General features: G+C 45.5%; 1 protein-coding gene across 2 annotated transcripts in view; it reads left to right on the top strand.

Moving 5' to 3' along the window:
• PCCB (propionyl-CoA carboxylase subunit beta) overlaps positions 1 to 20,473 on the top strand; it is a 1,121,578-nt gene that overhangs the window by 210,276 nt on the left and 890,829 nt on the right. For both annotated transcript variants that reach the window (XM_069618020.1, XM_069618019.1), the window contains exon 6: positions 14,897 to 15,007. In XM_069618020.1, coding sequence (XP_069474121.1) covers positions 14,897 to 15,007 — 111 coding nt within the window. The remainder of the gene's footprint in view (positions 1 to 14,896; positions 15,008 to 20,473) is intronic.

Here is a 20,473-nt window from a genome sequence, read left to right as displayed (position 1 = left end):
TAGAAATGCAATAAAAACATCCACTTGCCAATAAACACTGAGGGGTTGATCAATTTCTTTTAGGGACATAAAGTGTGTGTGTGTGTGTGTGTGGCTTGCGTGTGGCTTGCGAGTTATGTGTGCGAGTGGCTTGCCAGAAATATTTTATGTGTCTCACTCTCCACGCAGGGCCATTCCAAGGACTTGTGGAGCTAAGTTCTCCAAATAAAGTGTGGGAGTGGGACCAATGTAATGTGTGTAGGGTGACCACAGGAAATGAATTCATGGGGAAATACATCACTAGAAAAATAAATTACTTACCTCTATAAACCTAGTTTCTAGAACAAAACAAGGTTCCCGGGCAACATGCATCCCCAACCCATTTCATCCTATTCCCATGTTGAGAGGGAAGGGCAGCAGGGCACACAGATGAAAGGCATTCTTAATTGGGCATTGCCAATGCCAACAGTTTTGGCTTTTGTGTAGGTATGGGGAAATTTGCTAGGCACTGTCATAGTGGTCTTAACTGGAATCCTAGCAGCTGCAAGGTGGTGAAAGTACATGGGCATTATGGACATATAATAGCACTGCTTGGTGAATGCCTGATATTGATAAACAAGCTGAAATTGTTTGCTTTGCCAATGCATGTTTTTAACAGAACTTCAGTGAAGGACGTGCATAGTGCTCATAAATCGAGTGGCTGATGGTAGGGCGGGTTTGCAGCTGCTTTCAAAAAACACTGACAGGCACTTGAGTGAAAAGTTTGATGGTAAGGTTTGAATAAAGCGAACACAAACAGTTCCCATGATAAGGTGGTGTGGGCAGCGAGGGAAATAAAAACAGTAATACTTACAAGCAAAAACATCTGTACACACAGGATCGGACAAAAGAGGATTGCAACATATATGCCATTCTGTTAATCAACTTTACTCACTTATTATGCTGTGCAGGTGTCTGCTTTCCTGTGTGAGGTTCGGCTGCTGCAAGTAATCAAAAATCAGCTCTGGCACATGTGCTTCACTGCTTCAGGTCTTCAAAGTTCCTTTTTGAACCAAGGACATATGAAGCACAATGTTGTTAGATGCGCACAGCACAACATATTTATTTATGAAGTGACATAATCTGAATACTATCACTAATATGCACAGGCGTGTGAATTACACAACTCCATGAAACCTCTCTGTATGCGAAACCTGTGGTGTTGATGGGTGCAGTCAAAGGTACCTGGTTCCTGTGTGCCAATCTGCTTTCTATGGGGTTGGCAGAGCAACCTGGGAGTATGTAATCCATAAGGATGAGCCCAAGATCAGATAGACTATAGGGCTTTGGGTCTGATTAACCGCTGCTGTGGGAGAGTGCGACAGAACTAAGGAGGAGAGTGTAGTCAAGGCTCGGTTAGTGTTGATGTGCTCATGGCTAGGCCTGTTGTGGCCGTATGTGTAGGGTTTGTGTGTGTAGTGTAATGTGGTAGGAGATATTAGAGGAGAGACGGTTAGTCAGGGAAAGGTGGGATTGGGCCTTACAAGACAAAGCAACCTGCAACCTAGATAGGTACCATATCTCTAGCTCGCAATTTGATCTGTCAATCCCTCTCTCTCTCTATCTCTCTCTCGCATGAACTCTTTCTCTCTCCTTTCTCTCTGACTTTCTTTCTCTCATCCTCACTTTTCCTTTCTCTCTTTCTTTCTATCTCTCTCACTATCCCTTTCTCTTTCTCTCTCCCTTTCTCATTCTCTCTCTCAAAGAGATACTTAGCATCCCATGTGCAAAAAAAGAATATGTGAGTTGTCAGATGAGAGAAAGGGGGCAGTCAGGAGGACACTCCACTTAATCCCCATGAGCTTCCTGCTAAGGGTTAATGGAGGCAAGAACCTTTGGTTCAGAGAAAGGGCTTCTTGAAATCTGAGTGCCGCACTCCCCCATTTTGTCTTCCTTGGCATGCTGGTTGGCAGGTTGAGAGATGAATCAATACTCACTCTAGCATGCTCATGTATTATTTATTTATTTATTTATTTATTGTTTGCTTGTTAGGCGCTTATACAACAAGTAAATTGTGTTTCAAAACGCCCACAGGGCAACAGGGAGGGAACATGGGAGTAAAATTAAATATAACACTAAAAGATAGAGGCGGACCTACTAGGCCTGTGAACATTCACAACGTGCAAGTGCAGAGAGAGAGAAGGGGTGAGGGTAAGTTCTAGGTGTATAAAGTGGGAAGCGCTAGGGGGTGAGCTCAGTGGAGTGCTGGGTATTTTGCCCGTAAAGGGTAGGGCCCGTCTTGGACAGGGAAAGAAGTTGTTTGTCAGACAGTCGGGGCAGTGGCCAGAATCACTGTTGTCTCCCAAAAGCTCTAAAACTCTTCTCGCACAGGCCAAAATTACAGTTCTCCCGTCCCAACTCACCAGGGTTTCAGGCAGCACCTGGATTTCCATAGTGCAGGCCCAACCTTTTAGGGTGGGTCAGTTTTTGCCGAAGTGGGCATGTTAGATGAGTTACTTCACTGTGCAGCTAGTAGTTTTGATCAGTGGTAACTTCACTGAGTGGCTAGTAGTTTTGATCAGCGGTAAGTTACTCTGTCTCTGGTACAAAAGGAATGAGTTGAGATGGAGAAAGAACTCTATTGTACAAGTTGACCTCCACATGCATTTTTGATATATACAATATCAAGAGTCTTTTCGATCTTTGGCTTCAGTGGAAGGATCAGATATTAAATCCAGGAGGATCATGAAGGAGCGGCTGGCAGGTGGTCAGATCTCAGGAGGATCACCCTCCAGTGGCTCTCCCAGGGAGAGCACTGGATTCAACCGGGCTCTGCATTTACAAGTGAATGATAAGACACTGATAAGGTGTCTACTCTCTCTATCTTCCAACATGATTTCACTTCCTAGGTTTTTCAAGGTAGTTTTCATTCCAGTGTTATTAATGTATAATATTTTAAATTCTTTTAACGAGCACCTTTTTGCAATGCATTACTATGAAAAGCAGGTGGCGTTAAGCTTGTGAGCCTTTAACAATGCAAAGCAGTGCTGAACACTAACAAAACCTTTGCTCCGGGGAGGAGGGGAACGGAACAGCCAAAAAAAGTCAGGCGCGAGATCGTCATTTTTCTGGATGACCAGAAATAGCTGTCGACTCACAATACATATGGTGCTGTGGTTGGATTTCAACTGGACATTCCCAATGGGATGAAGACCACAGCTTCTAAGTAAGCCCCCTCTGGCTTGATGGAATTCTCTTAATTGTGAACCCCATACCACGTTCTAATCCGCGACATAACCCATCGGGCCACATTCCTTTCAGGACTTAACATCCCAAGTAGCATAGTGTCTGAGAAGAAAGTTTCCCCCCTCTTAGCACTGTATGTTCTTCATTCACAATGATTGTCCTTTATGATTAACTCTTTCAGTGCCCTTAGGGTGTACATATAGGCCATAACATGTGATCTTGTTAAGCTGAAAGATGCATAGGTATTGATTTTAAAAGGTTTGGCTAAAGGGAAGTTATGCCTAGGTTGGTGTAATAGAATTCAGTGACTAAGGTTTCCGAGACCAGGAGGAGGGAAATTGGGGGGACCCAGGAGACAAGTGCCTCAGGCCAGGACATTTCTAAATACTAAGTGCAATAGTTTAAGAACAGGTCAGTTTTTTCAAAGATGTAATTTCCTTGTTAACACACAGTGACTTTGTAGCGGGAATGCATTCGGAATGAAACACACAGTGGCTTTGTAGCGGTAATGCATTCGGACTGAAACACACAGTGGCTGGAATGCATTCGGAGTGAAACACACAGTGGCTTTGTAGCGGGAATGCATTTGCACAGTGGCTTTGTAGCAGAAATGCATTTGGAGTCATCACTATCACATTCGCCCATAAAACCGTTTATTTAGTACTAGCAGGGAGTGGGACCCGGCCTATGTCGGCAAAGCCTGCCATATAATGTGACTCTCCAGTCACATGCATTTGGTGCCATCCTATGCACGATACGTTCATCACATGCCAACCGGCAGATCCTCCCTTCCTTCTATTGTTGTGCAGGGTGACAAAATTCAGGTTTGGCCTTTCACAATGGCCTTAGATGGTAGCACTGGTATGTGTTTGGTGCATATGTCACTGTCAGACCAGCCATAGACACACACTAGTGTTAAGGATGATGTATCTTCTATCCTATTCTTCGAATTGAGGTGTTACCCTCAAATGCACTAGCATTGACTGATTGGGGGAAGCACTGATAGTCTGCATCAAACCCCCTTTTGCACCAGCTGCCCCTGCTTAAAAAAAGTGGCAATTACCAATAACCAAAAATCAACGTCCTTTGCTTTTGAATTAAAACTATGAAAACAATTTGGTAGAATTGATGGTACAACTGATGACATTGGTTGATGCAATGCGACCTCTGCAGAAATCCCTGGGACACGTAAAGTGTATAGGTTTGAATCCTAGAATGGCCAGCTAGGCCTTTCATTCTAAGGTTTTTGAAATGAGTGCTGTTAACTTATATTAGAACGGAGAGCCCTGGCCAATCGGGGTACGCGAAGCGCACCAGTAAACAGTGTCAAACTCTAACTCTCTTTTGGATCCACCATTTTCCTTACCAGTGCCCCAGACTGCCTTTCCCCCTAGCCCACCTCACCTTGCCCAACGCTCAGTTACCATCCTCCGATGTCTTCCCTTTTCTCTTGCTGCTTCAGAGACTCCGCCCCTACTCTGGGTCACCCGTGGCAGATAGAAAATGAGAGGGTCTCTTTTTTTTTTTTTCGGCTTCGCAGGTGGCCATTTTCGGCTCGTAGCTTTTTTTGTTCTTATGGGTAATCTGGCATACGTAAACTGTCCAGACAACAAAGGTCTGTGCAGCTGATGCTGAAGAATGTGTCACTCTGACCCACGCAGCAGGTGCATTAATCAGCTGAGCTCGTATGCCAGTGCAATAACCTGGCCTCCCTTAGCAAGTTATCAAACCTCGAAGCTTTCACAACAGAATTAAAAAAACAAGTCCCTCCCAAATCTTTACAGAAGACACGATAACAACTTGAGGTGCCATCCCAAGACCCCGAACGCAGCCACCCCCCAGGATCTATGCGGTAGGCGCTGTAATCCCCTGAGCTCGTGCTGCAGTACCCGAACCTGCACACGCACGTGGTTCTCTGCAGCAGGCACACTAACTTCATCAGCTTTCATATCAGGATTCGAGCATCCAGGAGACTCGATATTTCCACAGCAGGTACATGAACCCCACGAGATGCCATGCATATAGGCGGTGACTCCCTGCAGGACTTATGGTGCAAGTCGCACGCTGATCTCTGCCAGCCCATTGACTTCCTGAGCTGCCATACCAAGATTCGAGCTTGCACTGTCACATACTGAACTTTGCAGCCGTCACACTGACCTCTTGAGCTGCCATACCAGGATTCACGCCTGCACCGTCACATACTGATCTCTGCATGCATCCAGCGCATTGACCCCCTACGCTGCCTCCCCAGCTCGAGACTCACCCAGAGGGCCTCCCAGCTGCCTGGTTTCCCTTAATAAAAATAAAAAATAATATAAAAAAACGAATGGCACACGGGGACGAAAGAAGCCTGGTTGCTAATATACTTAACTACCTCCTGGAGGGGTGGCCATGGACGTCAATGGTATTAGGCCCTGGCTACTTTGGCCTACCTGGCTTCAGCTTGAGGACTGGTAACGTCCATGTCTGCCCCCAAAATCGATAGTTAACGCCATTTAATAATCACTCTTGTTAACAGTGGCAAGCAACAATCTTGATCAAACTGCAGGAGGAGTAAAGGGTTTCTTCCCATGACAAGCATATCATTGGAGTGGGCATTGACTAGCAGGGAGGCTAGCAGAATACTGGGATCTGTCTGACAAGCAAATTATTATGGGTTTACAGAGTCGATTACGAATCTGCCCCAAAAAACGGGAAGAAGTCAGTTTATTTTGATGCCCATAAAAAGAATAAATAAAAAGCTGCACCTGGCGAGGCTGGGATTCAAACCCACGTGTGCAGAGCACAATGGATAGCAGTCCATAGCCTTAACCACTCGGCCACCTCGTCGTCTTGCAAATTGGAAAATCATTGTTGACTCAAACCTACTCTCTCTTACATACTTACCTTTTCTCAAGAAGCACAAAAGACACCTTGGAAAATGCACATGAAGGAAAGGTCTTTAGTACCCAAAGGAACCCTACAATTATGAACAATCTAGGTCGACAGGCAGCATATATCCTTTCCCTACATAAAACGCGCAAAGACTCAATTTCTCACAGGAGGGAAGCGGAGACAGAAAAAACTCAAAACCACTATTTTACCATTTTCTGATTGCAAAAAGATATGCAAGTCATTTTTTGAGTTGTGTGGTTACTTTAACCCAAAATAAAGCCCACAACACGATGAATGGAACTAAAGCTTGTTCACCTATGGTGTGAGCGTCCCATCCGGTGCTAGTTTATCCCAATATTGCAGTTTTTAGAGATTCACATTGTAAATACATTCCTGTCTGACTACAATTCACAGAAATATTCTGAGGTTTTTGCTCACGTTGATAATGCGATAGTGCCTTACTCGCGACCTCCATGAGAGCCACTGCCAGAGAAACTCAAAGCAACCCAGTATCTGAGTAAAGGGGTGGGGTGTGGGGTATGGAGCAGTAGGACAGCATACCATATTCTCCCCAATCCCCACCTCCTCGCGACCAGGGATTAGAGAATGGCTTAAAGCGATTAAAAGTTGTTCAGTATCTTTAAACTGTTTGTTAACAATTGGATTGTAATACTCGTACTTATTTCAAAAGCTGTGTTGTTACTTTGAGAAGTAGAAAGCCATTGCATCCATTGTTGAACTCTTTTTGAATTACCGGAGGGGTCGCGTGTCCTTGATTGTGAAGAAGGAACACTTGTTGAATCCATTCCGAAAATATAACATTGACATTGTACAAGAGTTGCAAGTAATAACAAGTGAAACTGCATGAAAGGAAGGTCGTGTGTGACCAATTATGTTTCCCGGAGGAAGTCCAAAGTTGCCTCCTTGATAGTACACAGGAGTACAATTATGTTCATCACTTTAAGTTATAAAATCTACCTTAAAGAGTGGTTTTGTGAGCCCAATTATGTTTTCACTTTGAAGATGGAACCGTGTATTTCATCCAGAATTGACAGTCTTTATTATTCCAAGAAATCACAATACTGAAGAGAAGAATACGCATTACCCAAGCCAAGAGGGGATCCCTGTTCATAATGAAACCAGTCTTGTTTAAACCCAATCTGTGAAATTGCCCACAGTCCAGTGGCCTCAAATAGAAGTGCGGCAATGTTACCTGAAGCTGAAAGAGTGGCGCTACGGCTTCTGTGTAATTACTTTGGCAGAAAAGGTGTGAGTAAAGCTGGGGAAGGGGATTTGGGTGCTTGTAAAGAATAGTCAGAAGTTAACCTGTAATGCTAAAAGCTGCTGAAGCTGAAAGGAAGTAAGACTTGTGGACAGAGACAGGTTATTCTTGTGGCAGTCAAACGGAAGAGGCAAAGAGGCTTCCCCTTGGCTCCTGAGTAATATGTACAACTCAAAACTGACAATTTAACAAGTGTCTTGCCTAACTGAGAAGGTCGAAGTTGATAATTCAGAAATACAAAGCAGTGACTTTAACTGTGGTAGTATACAAAGTTGTCAGTGGATGTCACATTGGCTGGTTTGAAGTAGTGGCATACTGTGGGACAAAGGTGACTGTTCACATAGTAACAACAGTAGATTGGTGGTTGTTAAAAGGGAAACAGCAACCCCAAAAGAAGCATCCTGACAAATATAACAAATGTACTGCAGGAGTCCTAATCAATTGTAAAGTTGTAGATGAAGTTCTAAAAGTAAATATCGCCTATTATTTTGAACTGTGGCAGATAACCTTGAAGAGAAGATAACCATGGTTACCATTGGTGTTCTTTTCGTTGCTGAAATTGGAAGGGTATCGAGCAAAATCAGAGAATTGTTACCAGTGGATTGTTGTTGAATGAACATGTGTTTTGACTTGGAACTGACGAAAACTGTTTCAAGGCTTTTCTTTTTCTATGAACATTTTGAAGCTGACTTTAAAACCTGGGTGAAGGATCTTACCCAGGAGGTGAAGGCCATCCAAATATTATTTATTATCTTGTGTTGCCTTATCTTCTTTGTATGTTTGTTGTTTAGAGCGAGGGCCAGTTTGCCCATGCTAGAGATTGTTCCCTTAGCCTTTAGACTTGGTAGGGAATTCCCTGATAGAATAGGGCAAGCAAGGCTTTATTTGAAAACATTTACTTTCATAATATGTCCTACTTTGAGAAAACTACAAGCAGCTGTCCACCTCGCATTACTGACCCCTCACAAGGGGTACAATAACCCTGGGTGGCTATATATTTGGCCACTAGAACAGAACAATACCTATTGCCCCGAAATGTTGGCAGCAGTATGGTTGACACATGACATGCAGCCAAGATAACCTTGCTCCCCTTGCAGGCAACATAATGGCCACACCGTGCCAATGCCAGGAGATCAGCCCTTCTGTGATTCAGGTAATTGCCTATTGCACATAATTGGCATGTATGTGAAACGCCAAAGAAGGAGGCAAATGAAGAAAGACAATGGATACCTGCAAGGAATGATGGTTAAGGAAAAGATGTTGCTGTTCAGAAAATGAGTAAATGAAAGAAGGAGGCAAATGACGCCTGAAGAACGGAAGGCAGTAAACATTGCGGTTCTAGTGGTAACTGGTTCGACCAGTAACCATGTGTTGTCGAAAATAATGCCAAGAGCACATTAGCACTGCTGGACTGACCAACCCCATAATGTAAGAACACCAAATGTATGTGCACGTAGAAATTCAACTTAACATCGGTAACTGTAGCATAAATGCATATGTGCGCATGACTCGGACCGGAGGACATGTTCTTAACCTATTTATTTAAATAAAAAGAAAAGGCCTCACCTGCCCTATACATTAAACGCAGAGACCCCAAGTTAATGGAATGGGGTGGGTCGCCCCTGATAGGATATACACAACAGTATATATAGACCCAACCATGTACAGTTGTAGACGCAATAGTAAGGAAAAAGTGACTATATGTTAGCTTTTGATGCTATGCATAACTCGTTGGATAGATTATTGAGAACATTAATGTACGTTAAGAATGTGTGAAGCCAGAGAGGAAACTTGTAAAAAAAATATATATACTTTATTTATCAAAAATGTTTGGGCTTAAAACCACAGCGTTAAATAACTCATAAAGTGACGTGCTCCCCAGTGCAGTAATTAGTACTCCACTCATATTAATCATCCTAGAGTCAAAAATGACCATCTATTCTTATTCACAGAAAATGATAGTCGCAGCACTTCCATAAGCGCTTGGTGCTAACCAATCTCCAAAATGCAAATTGTAACCCGCCAGTTAAGTGTTACTAAACCATAGTTTAAATCTTCAATTTGGAACGCTATCAAAATGTACCATAACACAATCACTTATGGTAAATTGCTCAGCTATTACATTGTCGCTGGTGTATGCCTGATGTTTCGTTCCACACAATGATATTCTGTTGTTTGTAGAACTTCCTTAGGGGATTGTTGCAAATGGAATTTTATTTGCTACACACTCAACATATAATTATTACACAAACAATTGTAGCATCCTGATGCATTAGATTGTCTTATTGTTGGGATAAGCTTGGCCTGTCTATGGAACATCTGTGACCACCTGTAACAGAATGTAAAACAGCCTTAATTGATACTGTGCATGCTAGAATTCTGACAACATATTTCAAAATTAAGAATTCAAAAAAGTGCTTACCACCGGTACTGCAGATGAATACTTTACGGTGTGTTAAGTACCTATCCAATAGGTTGACCCAGCAAACAAAACATAAGTGTGACCTTAATCCAGTATCCCATAACGGATATTGATATATAACGGTAAAAGATGTAAATTGTTAGGCACACAATACTTAAGTCATTCTCTAACTTTCATTGAGAATTGAAACACCAATTACATGGGCGAGACAGGAGTGTATGCACCTTTCTTAAAGTTGGTAGGACAGATACTACAGCTCTTGCTTTTTTGAGGCGAGGTACTGTTTCACCTTATTCAGGGAAAAGCGCATGCAGGAGTGAGAAATATTGTGTTGAAAATGGTATCCTTTTGGAGGTTAATATAACTCTTCATGTAACGAATCCTGTAAGCATGTTGGTATGCCAGTGCAGTTATTAAGAAGTGCTCACCTGCATTGTTTAGTGTAAGGCTTCCTTGCAAGGTAATGCGCCTTGTGGGCACAACTGAACGCCTTAGTTAATGAAGCATTAGCAGCGCGGTAACTCTTGTATGGCGTTTCTAAACAACTTGTCTGTGGTTGAATGAAGGTTGGGGGAGCAACAGGTATCTCCGTGATTACCGCTGCTAAACCGTTAAGCCCATTCAGAGAACTTGTGGAGTGGCCGAATACTCGAACAACCTGTTCGGGTGCCGCGGTGCGCTTGGCGGTTGTACGCGGATTGTCTCTGACCAAACTTTCTTTTACTGGTACTCGACTTGCTCATATACAACGTCTATGCTGCCTTAGTTATGTCCATGAACGCTGCATGGCCATCATAGTGACGGCAAGCGTTATGCGACCGTTGCTATAACAAATTGTATCAGCAGTCAGCCATTTATAAACATATGTAACTCGAGATGCGTGATGAAATAGACTCTCCCGTCTTTTGTTGGATGGATGGATATAAATTGGTCATACCCGAAATTAGATTACCACATAATTTATTAACCCAATAGCTAGTGCCAACATCATGTGGTATACAAACCCACACTGTGTTTTATGTGTCATGCACATGCTGGGAAATGAGAACTGGATGTGTGCTATGCTAGTCAGTAGTTCACATGGCAATAAAGCAGATCCTGTCCTTCACAGCTGGGGGTGTTGCTAGGTCTGGAAAAGGCCAGGGTCTACGCTAATGTCGGAACTGTCAGGACTGGGGGCTAGCTAGCCTTTTGGTTGTAGCTCCTGAGATTCTATCCGGGGCTGCAACCAAAAGACCAGGGGCTATAGCCCCCTTACCGCCCCCCCTCTAGCAACGCCTCTGTTCCACAGTATGACCAACATTCTACTACTGCCCTAGTAGAATGTGTATTCTTTACAAGTCCACAAATGGGTCATACTCTCTGCCAATCTATGTTATCGTTGAGCCCCGGTTTCAACACTATTGGTAAGAAAGATGAGACGTTGTCCTTGTTCATATAATCTTTTTTTAATCTAGGGACACATTACTGCTTGGAGAGATTTTATCAGTACAGTCCAATTCAGTTTCATATCGATGGTCCATCGCTGTGAAGAGGCCCACCTGTGGGACATTAAGTACATAGTTCCTAATGCACCTTTTGTGTTCACTTATCCTCACTTTAATCTTGCGTTCGGTCTTGCCTATGTATAATTTATGGCATGGGCACCATATAGCATAGCCTACCATCGCAGTGTTACAATTCGGCAGCCACGTCTGTACCCATTTTCTCTCATTATCAATATCTACCACGCGCGTTCCCTTAGTCTCTGGGTAGCACTTACAGTATCCACAATGTGCGTGCCCTGTTGGTCTGGGTGGCCCGGAAAGGTCTGTGTTTAGTTTATTATTTATAACGCGCACCAGACCCTGGGGCATCAGGGCGTAAGAGATAAGAATATGTTCAGCTTAGTTACAGGGTACAGAGGTACATGGTATACAGCGATAATACAGGGAGATCAAAAGTGTAGCAATATATACAGATATAAAACAATATAGGTTAGGTGATCTAGTACACATGGCGAGGTAACAAAGTGCCAGTGTGCGAGGTAGTCATAGGGAGTGTATATACAAGCAATCAGGACATGATACAATATACAGTTATGTTCAGTAGTGTATAGAGGAGGGTGGTCAGTCAAAAGGCCGAAAAAAAAATCTCGAATAACAAAAATCTCGAAAAAAAAGGCCGAAAAAAAAAATATCGAATTTTGTTTTTTTTTTTATATATGTATTTTTTGGGTCAGGTAAGTAAAAAAAAGGGTTATAATAAAAAAAAAATAGAAAAAAGGGGGGTTGGGGGGAGAACCCCCCCATTTCGAAAAAAAACGTCATAAAAATAAATTGGATATTTTTTTTTGTTGGCCTTTTTTTCGAGATTTTTTTTTTTCGAGATTTAGAACTTCAGTATTATGACTATAAACCATAGAGGAGGTACCAGCTTCTTACTGTGTAGATTAACTAATCAGGTCACAAAGAAGTAGAGGGAACTCAGTACATCCATGATGTAGTAAAAGCACATAGTAAGCGATTCAAGTAGCAGAGTGGTGGACACCAGAAGGCGTCGCGGGAGAGATGCTCAATTGTCTACCCTTGCCCTACTGCTAACGGGAATTCCCTTCCTAACTAAGGTGCTCCTTGGAATGTGAACTAACAAAAAATCAGTCCTCCGTCCTAACCTTTCCAACTAACTGACCATACCGCTAGATGAAAAGGAAACACAAATTAGAGAAAGTGTTTTACATACTGGAAGTTGTCAATTCCTCTTAGCTGACCGCCTCTCCTGCAGACAATCTTCAGAATGAAGTGTCCTTTCTAGGACACGGCTTCTGGCCTGGGTTACCACAGCAGCTTTCAAACAAAAGAAAGAATCAGAAAGTTCAAAATCCAAGTCTGTCTCAGTTTCTCTAGTTACAAAGATACTCAGTTCATAAAAAGTTTCAAGTGGTCAAAAAAGATTGCTCAGTTAAGCAAAGGTTTCAATGCTTGGATCCAGTGGGGATACTCAGTCTATCCCCCTCCAATATAACCATATCTTAATGCCCAACTCGCTCATTTCAGCCTCCAGACTCCGGGGTAACGTGGGTGTTACACAATGACCTTTTAGGATTCTATTGGTCTTCAGTATTAGTATCAGTTCTCGTGTTCCCCGGGACACCTCAGCCCTTTTGCAGGCTTTTCACTGGTTCTTTAACCCCCTCTTCTCTTGTCTATCTCTGGAGGGAGTTGCATACCTTCCTCCTTATGGGACTTTGCAATATAGCTCTCTTGGCTTTCAATGTTTCCGTTTTCATATCCCTCTGGACACTTTGTTCCTCACCCCGGTTGTTCAGTCTCTCTGTCCATATCTCCCACCTAGCTTCCGCTTGCTTCACTGTGCCCTCACCACTTCTTCCACTACCATCTTGCACTCGCCACTCTCCTACCAAACCCTTTCTCTGTCATTTCCACTCACCCTCACTCCTCTCTAGATCTCCCTGACACTCATCCCTCTCTATATTTCTCTTTTACATTTTGCACTCCCCCCACCTCTTTGACTATTACCACACACAATACCTTAACTACACTCTCCCAGAACATTGTCAGTCGATTTAGCACTCCTCCACTTCACAGTCCGCACTCTATGCCTAGCCTCTTCGTCCACCACTGCTCCATCTGATCTCGGCACAAACCTTCCTGTGTCCTCTGTGCTTGCAGGGCTTTTATAGCCCGGCCTACCCCTTTCCAATACTTCTCACGGCTCCCATTGGTCTCCCTGCTCTCATGCTCCCCATGACCAATCTCTTGTAAACTATGCCTCTGATGGTTGTGACTTCCTGTGGAAGGCTTTAAGGAGGCGTTTAGCCCCAACCCTGTCCATTCCCTATGTGTCGAATGGCAGCAAAGTGCTCATGCTACTCATTTTTCTTGTGGTTTGTCTCAGGTGCTAGTGAGTTTTGTTCCCAGCCCAGTTTAGGGGGGCGGGGATTTGTGTGTCTCTCCTGCTTCCCCTTCTCACTTTCAGTTTGTTTTCAGTTTCTCCACCATTCCCCTGGGGTTTGTTTGGGGTTGGTGGATTGGGTGTTGGGTGTCATCTTTTTGGCAGGAAAAATCCCAGTCCATTCCACTCATGCTCTTATTTCCAATCCTCTGGTTCCAGTCTGGGTTTTCTTGGCTTTGATCATGGAATTTCGGGATTTGCAGTTCTGAAAAAGACAGAAGAGACCTCAGGCCAGAAGAGAGGCTGACCAGTGCTATGGAAGAGACTATCGTGCTAGCAGGTAATCTACAATGCACTCTCCACAGGGACATATACGGCCCTCCCAAGTCCCTCACGCCACCTTTGGTAGGATCGTCTTGGGTATACACCCTGGTAGTTCTCCTATCCGAGGCAGGTAGAGATGTCCTTGCTCCCACCTGACCTTGACCCTTTCACACTATACTCCACTTATGCTACCATTGTATGTTGTTGGTTGGGTTTTATTCGCTAGATTGCCCCATGCCCATCACACCCTCCTGAAACTGTTTATGAATGTAAAACAGCATCGAATGTAAAAAATGTAAGTTCCGGCTATGGATCGTTCAAAGATGCGTCATACCTTGTATCTAAGTAAGACTGCATTAGAAAAGGTCAATGAGTTCACCTATCGAAATGTGCACAAACATAAATGGACAATTCCTCGCAATGACACAGGCTGCTGGGGCAGGCTTTACATTTGCAAGACACTTTCAAGCTCAGCCACTGGGTCCAATGATCACTGCATTTAAAAGTAAAGTTCATACACCTGCAACCAATTAGTCGGTTTATGTGGGGTACACAAGCTCGGAGCCATTACAATCCGTGAAAAATAAATTCCTACGAGCACTTTACTTCTTATTTGCACAGTTAAAACAAAATACTTGAACCTCGTGATTTTTTTTACATTAGATACTGATATGTTTGTCTTTTTTTTAAATTAGTTTTGTAAGGTTCATCATTTTGGTAAATTGAGAAGAATTTTGTAAATGTACTTGCTTTTAGGGGTACAATTCACAAATTAAAGCCCTTTTCTTATATCAAAGTATTATCTGAATGGTGTGCTAATTTAACTATTGTCTGTAACATTTTCCAGCTTTGCCTGTGAAAGAGAAGTTATTACAATTGCCTTTTTCCTTTTTCAGCGGAATGTGCTCACCTCAGGGGTGGTTCCCCAGATCTCGCTCATCATGGGCCCTTGTGCTGGTGGAGCGGTGTACTCACCTGCCCTGACAGACTTCACTTTCATGGTGAAGGTAAGTGTGTGTGTGCGCGCATACTTTGTAAGGGGGTTATGGTGCCATCGCTCTAGGATGTCATGACTGATGTAATGCTTGCAGTAAGAACTTAACGAGAGCCATATTATTTAAATCATCGGGTCTCTGGAATCGTTAATAAAATACCAGTGCTCGTTATCCTCTGGTTGGGATAATTAGTCAAACTGTGCCTGTGCAACTTTATTGTTCAAACATTCAGTCCTCTTGGTCGCTCTCCCTGAGTAAACACGGATAACCCACTCTGTTTAACAAAGATAATTATATTTACTCATAAGTTTGCGTCACACAAAATTCTTTTGATTATTTTGCCAATTTGCCGTTTTTATTTAGTTTTTGTTAGCCCTTCATGTGACACGTGTTTCGGCTTAAGCGCCTTTTTCAAAACTGGGCTAACATATTCATATTAGTTGAAAATAAGGTTATTGCATTTTCACCAACCAAAAATGTATACGGAATGTGCATTATGTTGTTGGTGCAAGAGAGACAATAGGGGTTGGTAATACGGAGGAAAAATTGGGGTGTAAAAAGACAAAATCCATGTTTAAAATACTTAGATGACATTGTGTCATTTCATACTCCTTATTGACAAACCTTCTCATTTAACTTTAAGCATCTCATTTGCATTGTTATTCAACCTATTTATACTAATAGTGATATCCTAAGTTTCTCATTTTAGCATCAAGTTGACAAAACCTTGTCCAACGTGGCGACCCCATTTCACCCAAGTCGGTACTTTTGCTTAGTAAATTAAAAATAACATTATTCTTATGCTCACCTTGCATGCTTCGATGGTTGGTTTCTCCTCTCACTTAAATCAATAGCCCTTGATTTCCATGGGATAATCCCTTCCTGAAATGATAGGGTTTCCTCAAATGGGTCAATTCAGCATCTTATTCAGTCCCGTTTACATTAATTTAATGCTTTAACACATTCTGCTGACGCTATAGTCTGTGTTTGTTATGCATGCAGTAACCCATCTAGCTGATCGTATTTGCTCGCGTTGCAGAAAATACCTTGTTGCATTCGCAGTGTGCATACTTTTCTGTCCCCTGGCTACAGCACTCGTACTGTCAATTCGAGTGGCTGGCGACATCTTCTAATGTTGTCAGTTGTTATGGCAACCCGGTCGTAACTTTGTTTCCCACGTCGTACATGCAAAATGGACTGCCATATTTTGGGAACAATCCATATTAGATGAACCGTGTGTTTTATTCACCTCCCAATGGCTTGACAAATGTCTCTTGCTCATTACTTAATTGCTGCTCCCTGTGTATTAGCTATAGTTTGAATTCGGTTACCAGCGTTAGGAAATAAGGCATTGAAATAATGCCTCTTGCAACTAACTCTCTATTAATTTCTACGGATATACCATTATTGCTGAGTTATACTTTCCATGTCAATATATGTGCATTGCTTGCTCAGAGCTCTCTTGTATTCTGCATATCGCCCACATCTATTTTTATTTATTTTTATTTATTTGAATTTATAAAGCGCACTACATACCGCAGGCATCAAGGCGCTATGTACTTGTTTAAACGCGGGCCCTCAAATAAGAGTATATAGTCCGCAAATGATGAATGGATCATTTAGGTAGTAAGCACATTTCGAGGGGATTGGGTCCTCCGACGTATTTCATATCTGACATGTAATCACCACAGCTGTGCTGCTTTGGAAACTTTTTTCGGCTCCTGCGTCGATGCGCCGTCGTCGAAGACCTCCTCCGACGTCATCCGATGTGATAAGTAGGACGCACGACGCCCGTAGCCTCAGTTCCGTTTTTTCCGCGAACGTGTTGCTTCGTGAATCTCGGTTAACGCCTCGACTTTTTGGAGTTCTGTTCTTCGAACCTGTTCGTTTTGTGAGAATCCTTCGTGTGAAGATGTCTTCTACTTCGTCTTCGACCCCGCGTTTCAAGAAGTGCGGGGAGTGTGGGTCCAAGATGTCGGTGACGGACTCGCACGACGCCTGCCTCTGGTGCCTCAGGGAGGCCTACAACACGGATGACTGTATCGACTGCCACTCGCTCACGTCCAAAGCCTTACGCGAACGTAAGAAGTAGTTGTCGGTAGGTCGGGTGTCCAAGCCCCGGAAGTTGAAGTCTGCAGGGCTTTCGATGGATGATTCGAGGGGTGACTCTCCGCGTCATCGTCGGAAGTCTCGTGGGTCTCCTTCTGGGAGTCGGTCTCGCCACTCCTCAGCCTCTTCGAGGCATTCTCGGAAGCGCCGACACCGGTCGTCTTCCAGGTCCTCTTCGGAGGACTCTGCCCGGCACGTCGCTTACCCCACCAGCCGTGCGACGCCAGAGGAATGGGCTTCCTTCGGGAAGAAATTGCTGGCGATTCTTGAGTCGCACGGTACTAAGCCGTCCGCGCCCCCGAGTGGGGTCGGTCGTGAGAGGTCGAGAGACACCGCTCGCAAGAGTGGTCGGCACGAGTCACGGGAGAGGTCCCGTTCGGACAAGGAGACTCGTTCTCGATGTACCCGTTCCAGGTCCCGGTCCTCGACGCGTTCGAGACCGTGTGCACCTGTGAGGTCTTCGAGGAAGACATCGACGTCTGAGGCGTCAAGGGCGTGGACAGGCTTTCTCGAGGCTCCGGCTCCGAGGAAGTCGTCGAAGCCGTCGACGCTCAGGTCGTCGAGGGACACCCTCGAGGCTCCGGCTTCGAGGGCTGTGTCGACGCCGCCGATGCTGGCGGCACTGCATCTGACGTCGACGCCGATCCTCTCGGCGCCGATGCCTGTTCTCTCGGCGCCGATTCGCTCGACGCCTTTCGTGTCGGAGGTACCCCGTGGCACGGGGGAACCCCCTTGGAAGGCTCTGGTTAAGAGCAAGCACTCTCGGGTGCCTTCTTTTCGCCACCTGGAATATATTTCAGAGGCGGATGAGGATTCTGATGGCCTGGTTCCTAGTCAGGTTCCAGATGAAATTGTCTCGGGCCATAGTCAGTTTGACGATTTGAGGCAGTCACTGCATGATGCCAGTGGACTGGACACCTCTCCGAAGGTGGAGTTTTGTAGGCCTGAGCCTGGCTCTCATGCCGATTCCTCGTACCGGCGCCTTATGGCTAGGGTTTCTGAGTACTTGGGATGGTCTGCTCCCCCAGGGGAGTTTGTGCAGGATGATCTGACGGACATCCTTGATGTTGGTCCCCCAACTGACCCGGTACTTGCGTTCCATATGGCTTTACAGAGAAGGGTGGCGGCGGCTTGGACTGCTCCGGAGAGTCTCCCGGCGGTGGGCAGATCCTTGTCGCGAAAATACCGTCCAGCCAGTAGCGACCCCTGCTACTTGACCAGGCACCCCACTCCGGAGAGTTTGGTGGTGCAGGCGGCCACGGCCCCGGCAAAGCAGGCGTTGTACCCTACCATCCCTCCTGATAGGGACGACAAACGTTTTGATGGCTGGGCGAAGAAAGTGTTTTCTTCTGGTGGTATGGCGCTTCAGGCGGCCAACTCCATTTGTGCCTTGTCTCGTTTCACACACACTCTGTGGAACTGTGTTGCGTTAGCGGCTGAACATATTCCCGAAGGGGACGAACAGGATGGTTTCTTTGCTATGGTCCAGGATGGTAAGGATGCCATGTGTGAGTCCGTTCAGTCGGGTTTGGACTTAGCTGAATGCGTCAGTAGGTCCATGGCGGCGAGCACCGTGATACGCAGGTTTGCGTGGTTGCAGAAGTCGGGTTTGCTCCTGATGTGCAGTCCCGGCTCCTCAACATGCCCTTTGACGGTGAACACCTTTTTGGCAGCAAGGCTGATGAGAGCCTTGAGAGGTTGCAGACCTCAAAAGCTGCAGCTAAGTCGTTGGGCGCTGCAGTTCGCCAACCTCTGCCTTTTCGTCCTAGGGGACAGCAGTGGAGGGGTGGTTCCTTTCGCTATTACTCGTCCTTCAGTAAAGCGAGAGGAGCTGGCAGTCAAAGAGGCCAACGCAGGGGTACCAGAGGTGGACTACAGGGTACCCGTAGTGCCAAGGCCGCTCGGGCAGTTGCCTCTTTGCCCTCAGGTAACGCCGCAGCCGCTCCCACTCAGTCATGAGGCCATGTCCCATGGTTCGCCGGTTGGGGAAGGCTGGCACAGCATCTTGTAGAGTGGCAAGCCATTACTTCAGATGTGTGGGTTCTGGAGATCATAACCCACGGCTACTGTCTTCCCTTTCGGCACAGGCCTCGCGACAGTCCACCGGGGAACCTCTCTTTGCAGAGTCCGGATCCGCTCCTTGCGCAGGAAATTGAAGCCCTGCTGGAGAAAGGCGCCATAGAACTGGTGCCTGTAGCGGAGAGGAACAAGGGATGGTATTCCCCTTATTTTTTTATTTCGAAGAAAGACGGGGGATTGAGACCCATCATGGACTTGCGCGGTTTGAACAAACTCCTCAGGAAGGACAAGTTCAAGATGGTTACTCTCTCTCAAGTCCTCCAGGCCCTTCAGCTTCAGGACTGGTTGGTGTCACTCGACCTCAAGGATGCTTACTTCCATCTGCCGATCCATCCCAAGCACAAGAAGTACCTGAGGTTCGCGGTTGGCGACTCGCACTTTCAGTTTCGGGTCCTGCCGTTCGGATTGACCTCCGCCCCGAGGGTTTTCACCAAGCTCATGGTGGTGGTGGCAGCGCATCTCAGGCAAGGGGGGATTCACGTCTACCCCTGCCTGGACGATTGGTTGATCAGGGGGAGCTCTCCCGAGCAAGTCCTGGATCATCTGTCCATCACCTGCCACTCCCTTTACAGGCTGGGCTTCTCCCTCAATTTAAAGAAGTCCCATTTGACGCCAACACAGCGGCTCCAGTACATCGGAGCAGTGCTCGACACTTCCCTGGGGCTGTGTTTTCCTCCCCAGGTGAGGGCTCTTCACATTCAGCAGATGGTGCACAAGTTTCAGCATGCCCAGACGCTCCCAGCGTTCGAGTTCTTGAGGCTGCTCGTCCTCATGGCATCCTGCATTCTTCTGGTGCCAGAGGCTCGCCTGCGGATGAGATCTTTGCAGTGGGCACTCAAGACGCAATGGTCGCAGTCCTCCGGCAGGATGTCGGACCCGGTTCAGGTTCCGCCCTCGGTCGCCTGGGACCTTCTGTGGTGGGCCGTCGAAGGCAACTTGATGAAGGGGGCTCCATTTTGGCTTCCCTGGCCAGAGGTGACGATCGTGACGGATGCATCCCTCACGGGATGGGGAGCTCATGCCAACGGGCTGACAGTCAGCGGTCGTTGGTCTCCGTCGGAGTCCAGACTCCTTATCAATCTGTTGGAGCTGAGGGCTGTCAGGCTAGCCCTGAAGGCTTTTCTGCCGACTGTGCGAGGAAAGAGTGTCCTGATCCTGACGGACAACACAGTGGCCATGCACTACCTCAACAAAAAGGGGGGGGCAGGGTCACTTCCTCTGTGCAGGGAGGCGATGCAGCTCGAGTTCTGGGCCATCCAGCAGGAAGTTTTGATCTCGGCAGTTCATCTG

The sequence above is a fragment of the Ambystoma mexicanum genome, chromosome 10 (genome assembly GCF_040938575.1).
Source record: "Ambystoma mexicanum isolate Mex_15411 chromosome 10, UKY_AmexF1_1, whole genome shotgun sequence".
NCBI classification, from domain to species: Eukaryota; Metazoa; Chordata; class Amphibia; order Caudata; family Ambystomatidae; genus Ambystoma; species Ambystoma mexicanum.
The sequence above is the reverse complement of the archived record's forward strand: the minus strand, read 5'-3'. Positions and strand labels throughout refer to the sequence as shown.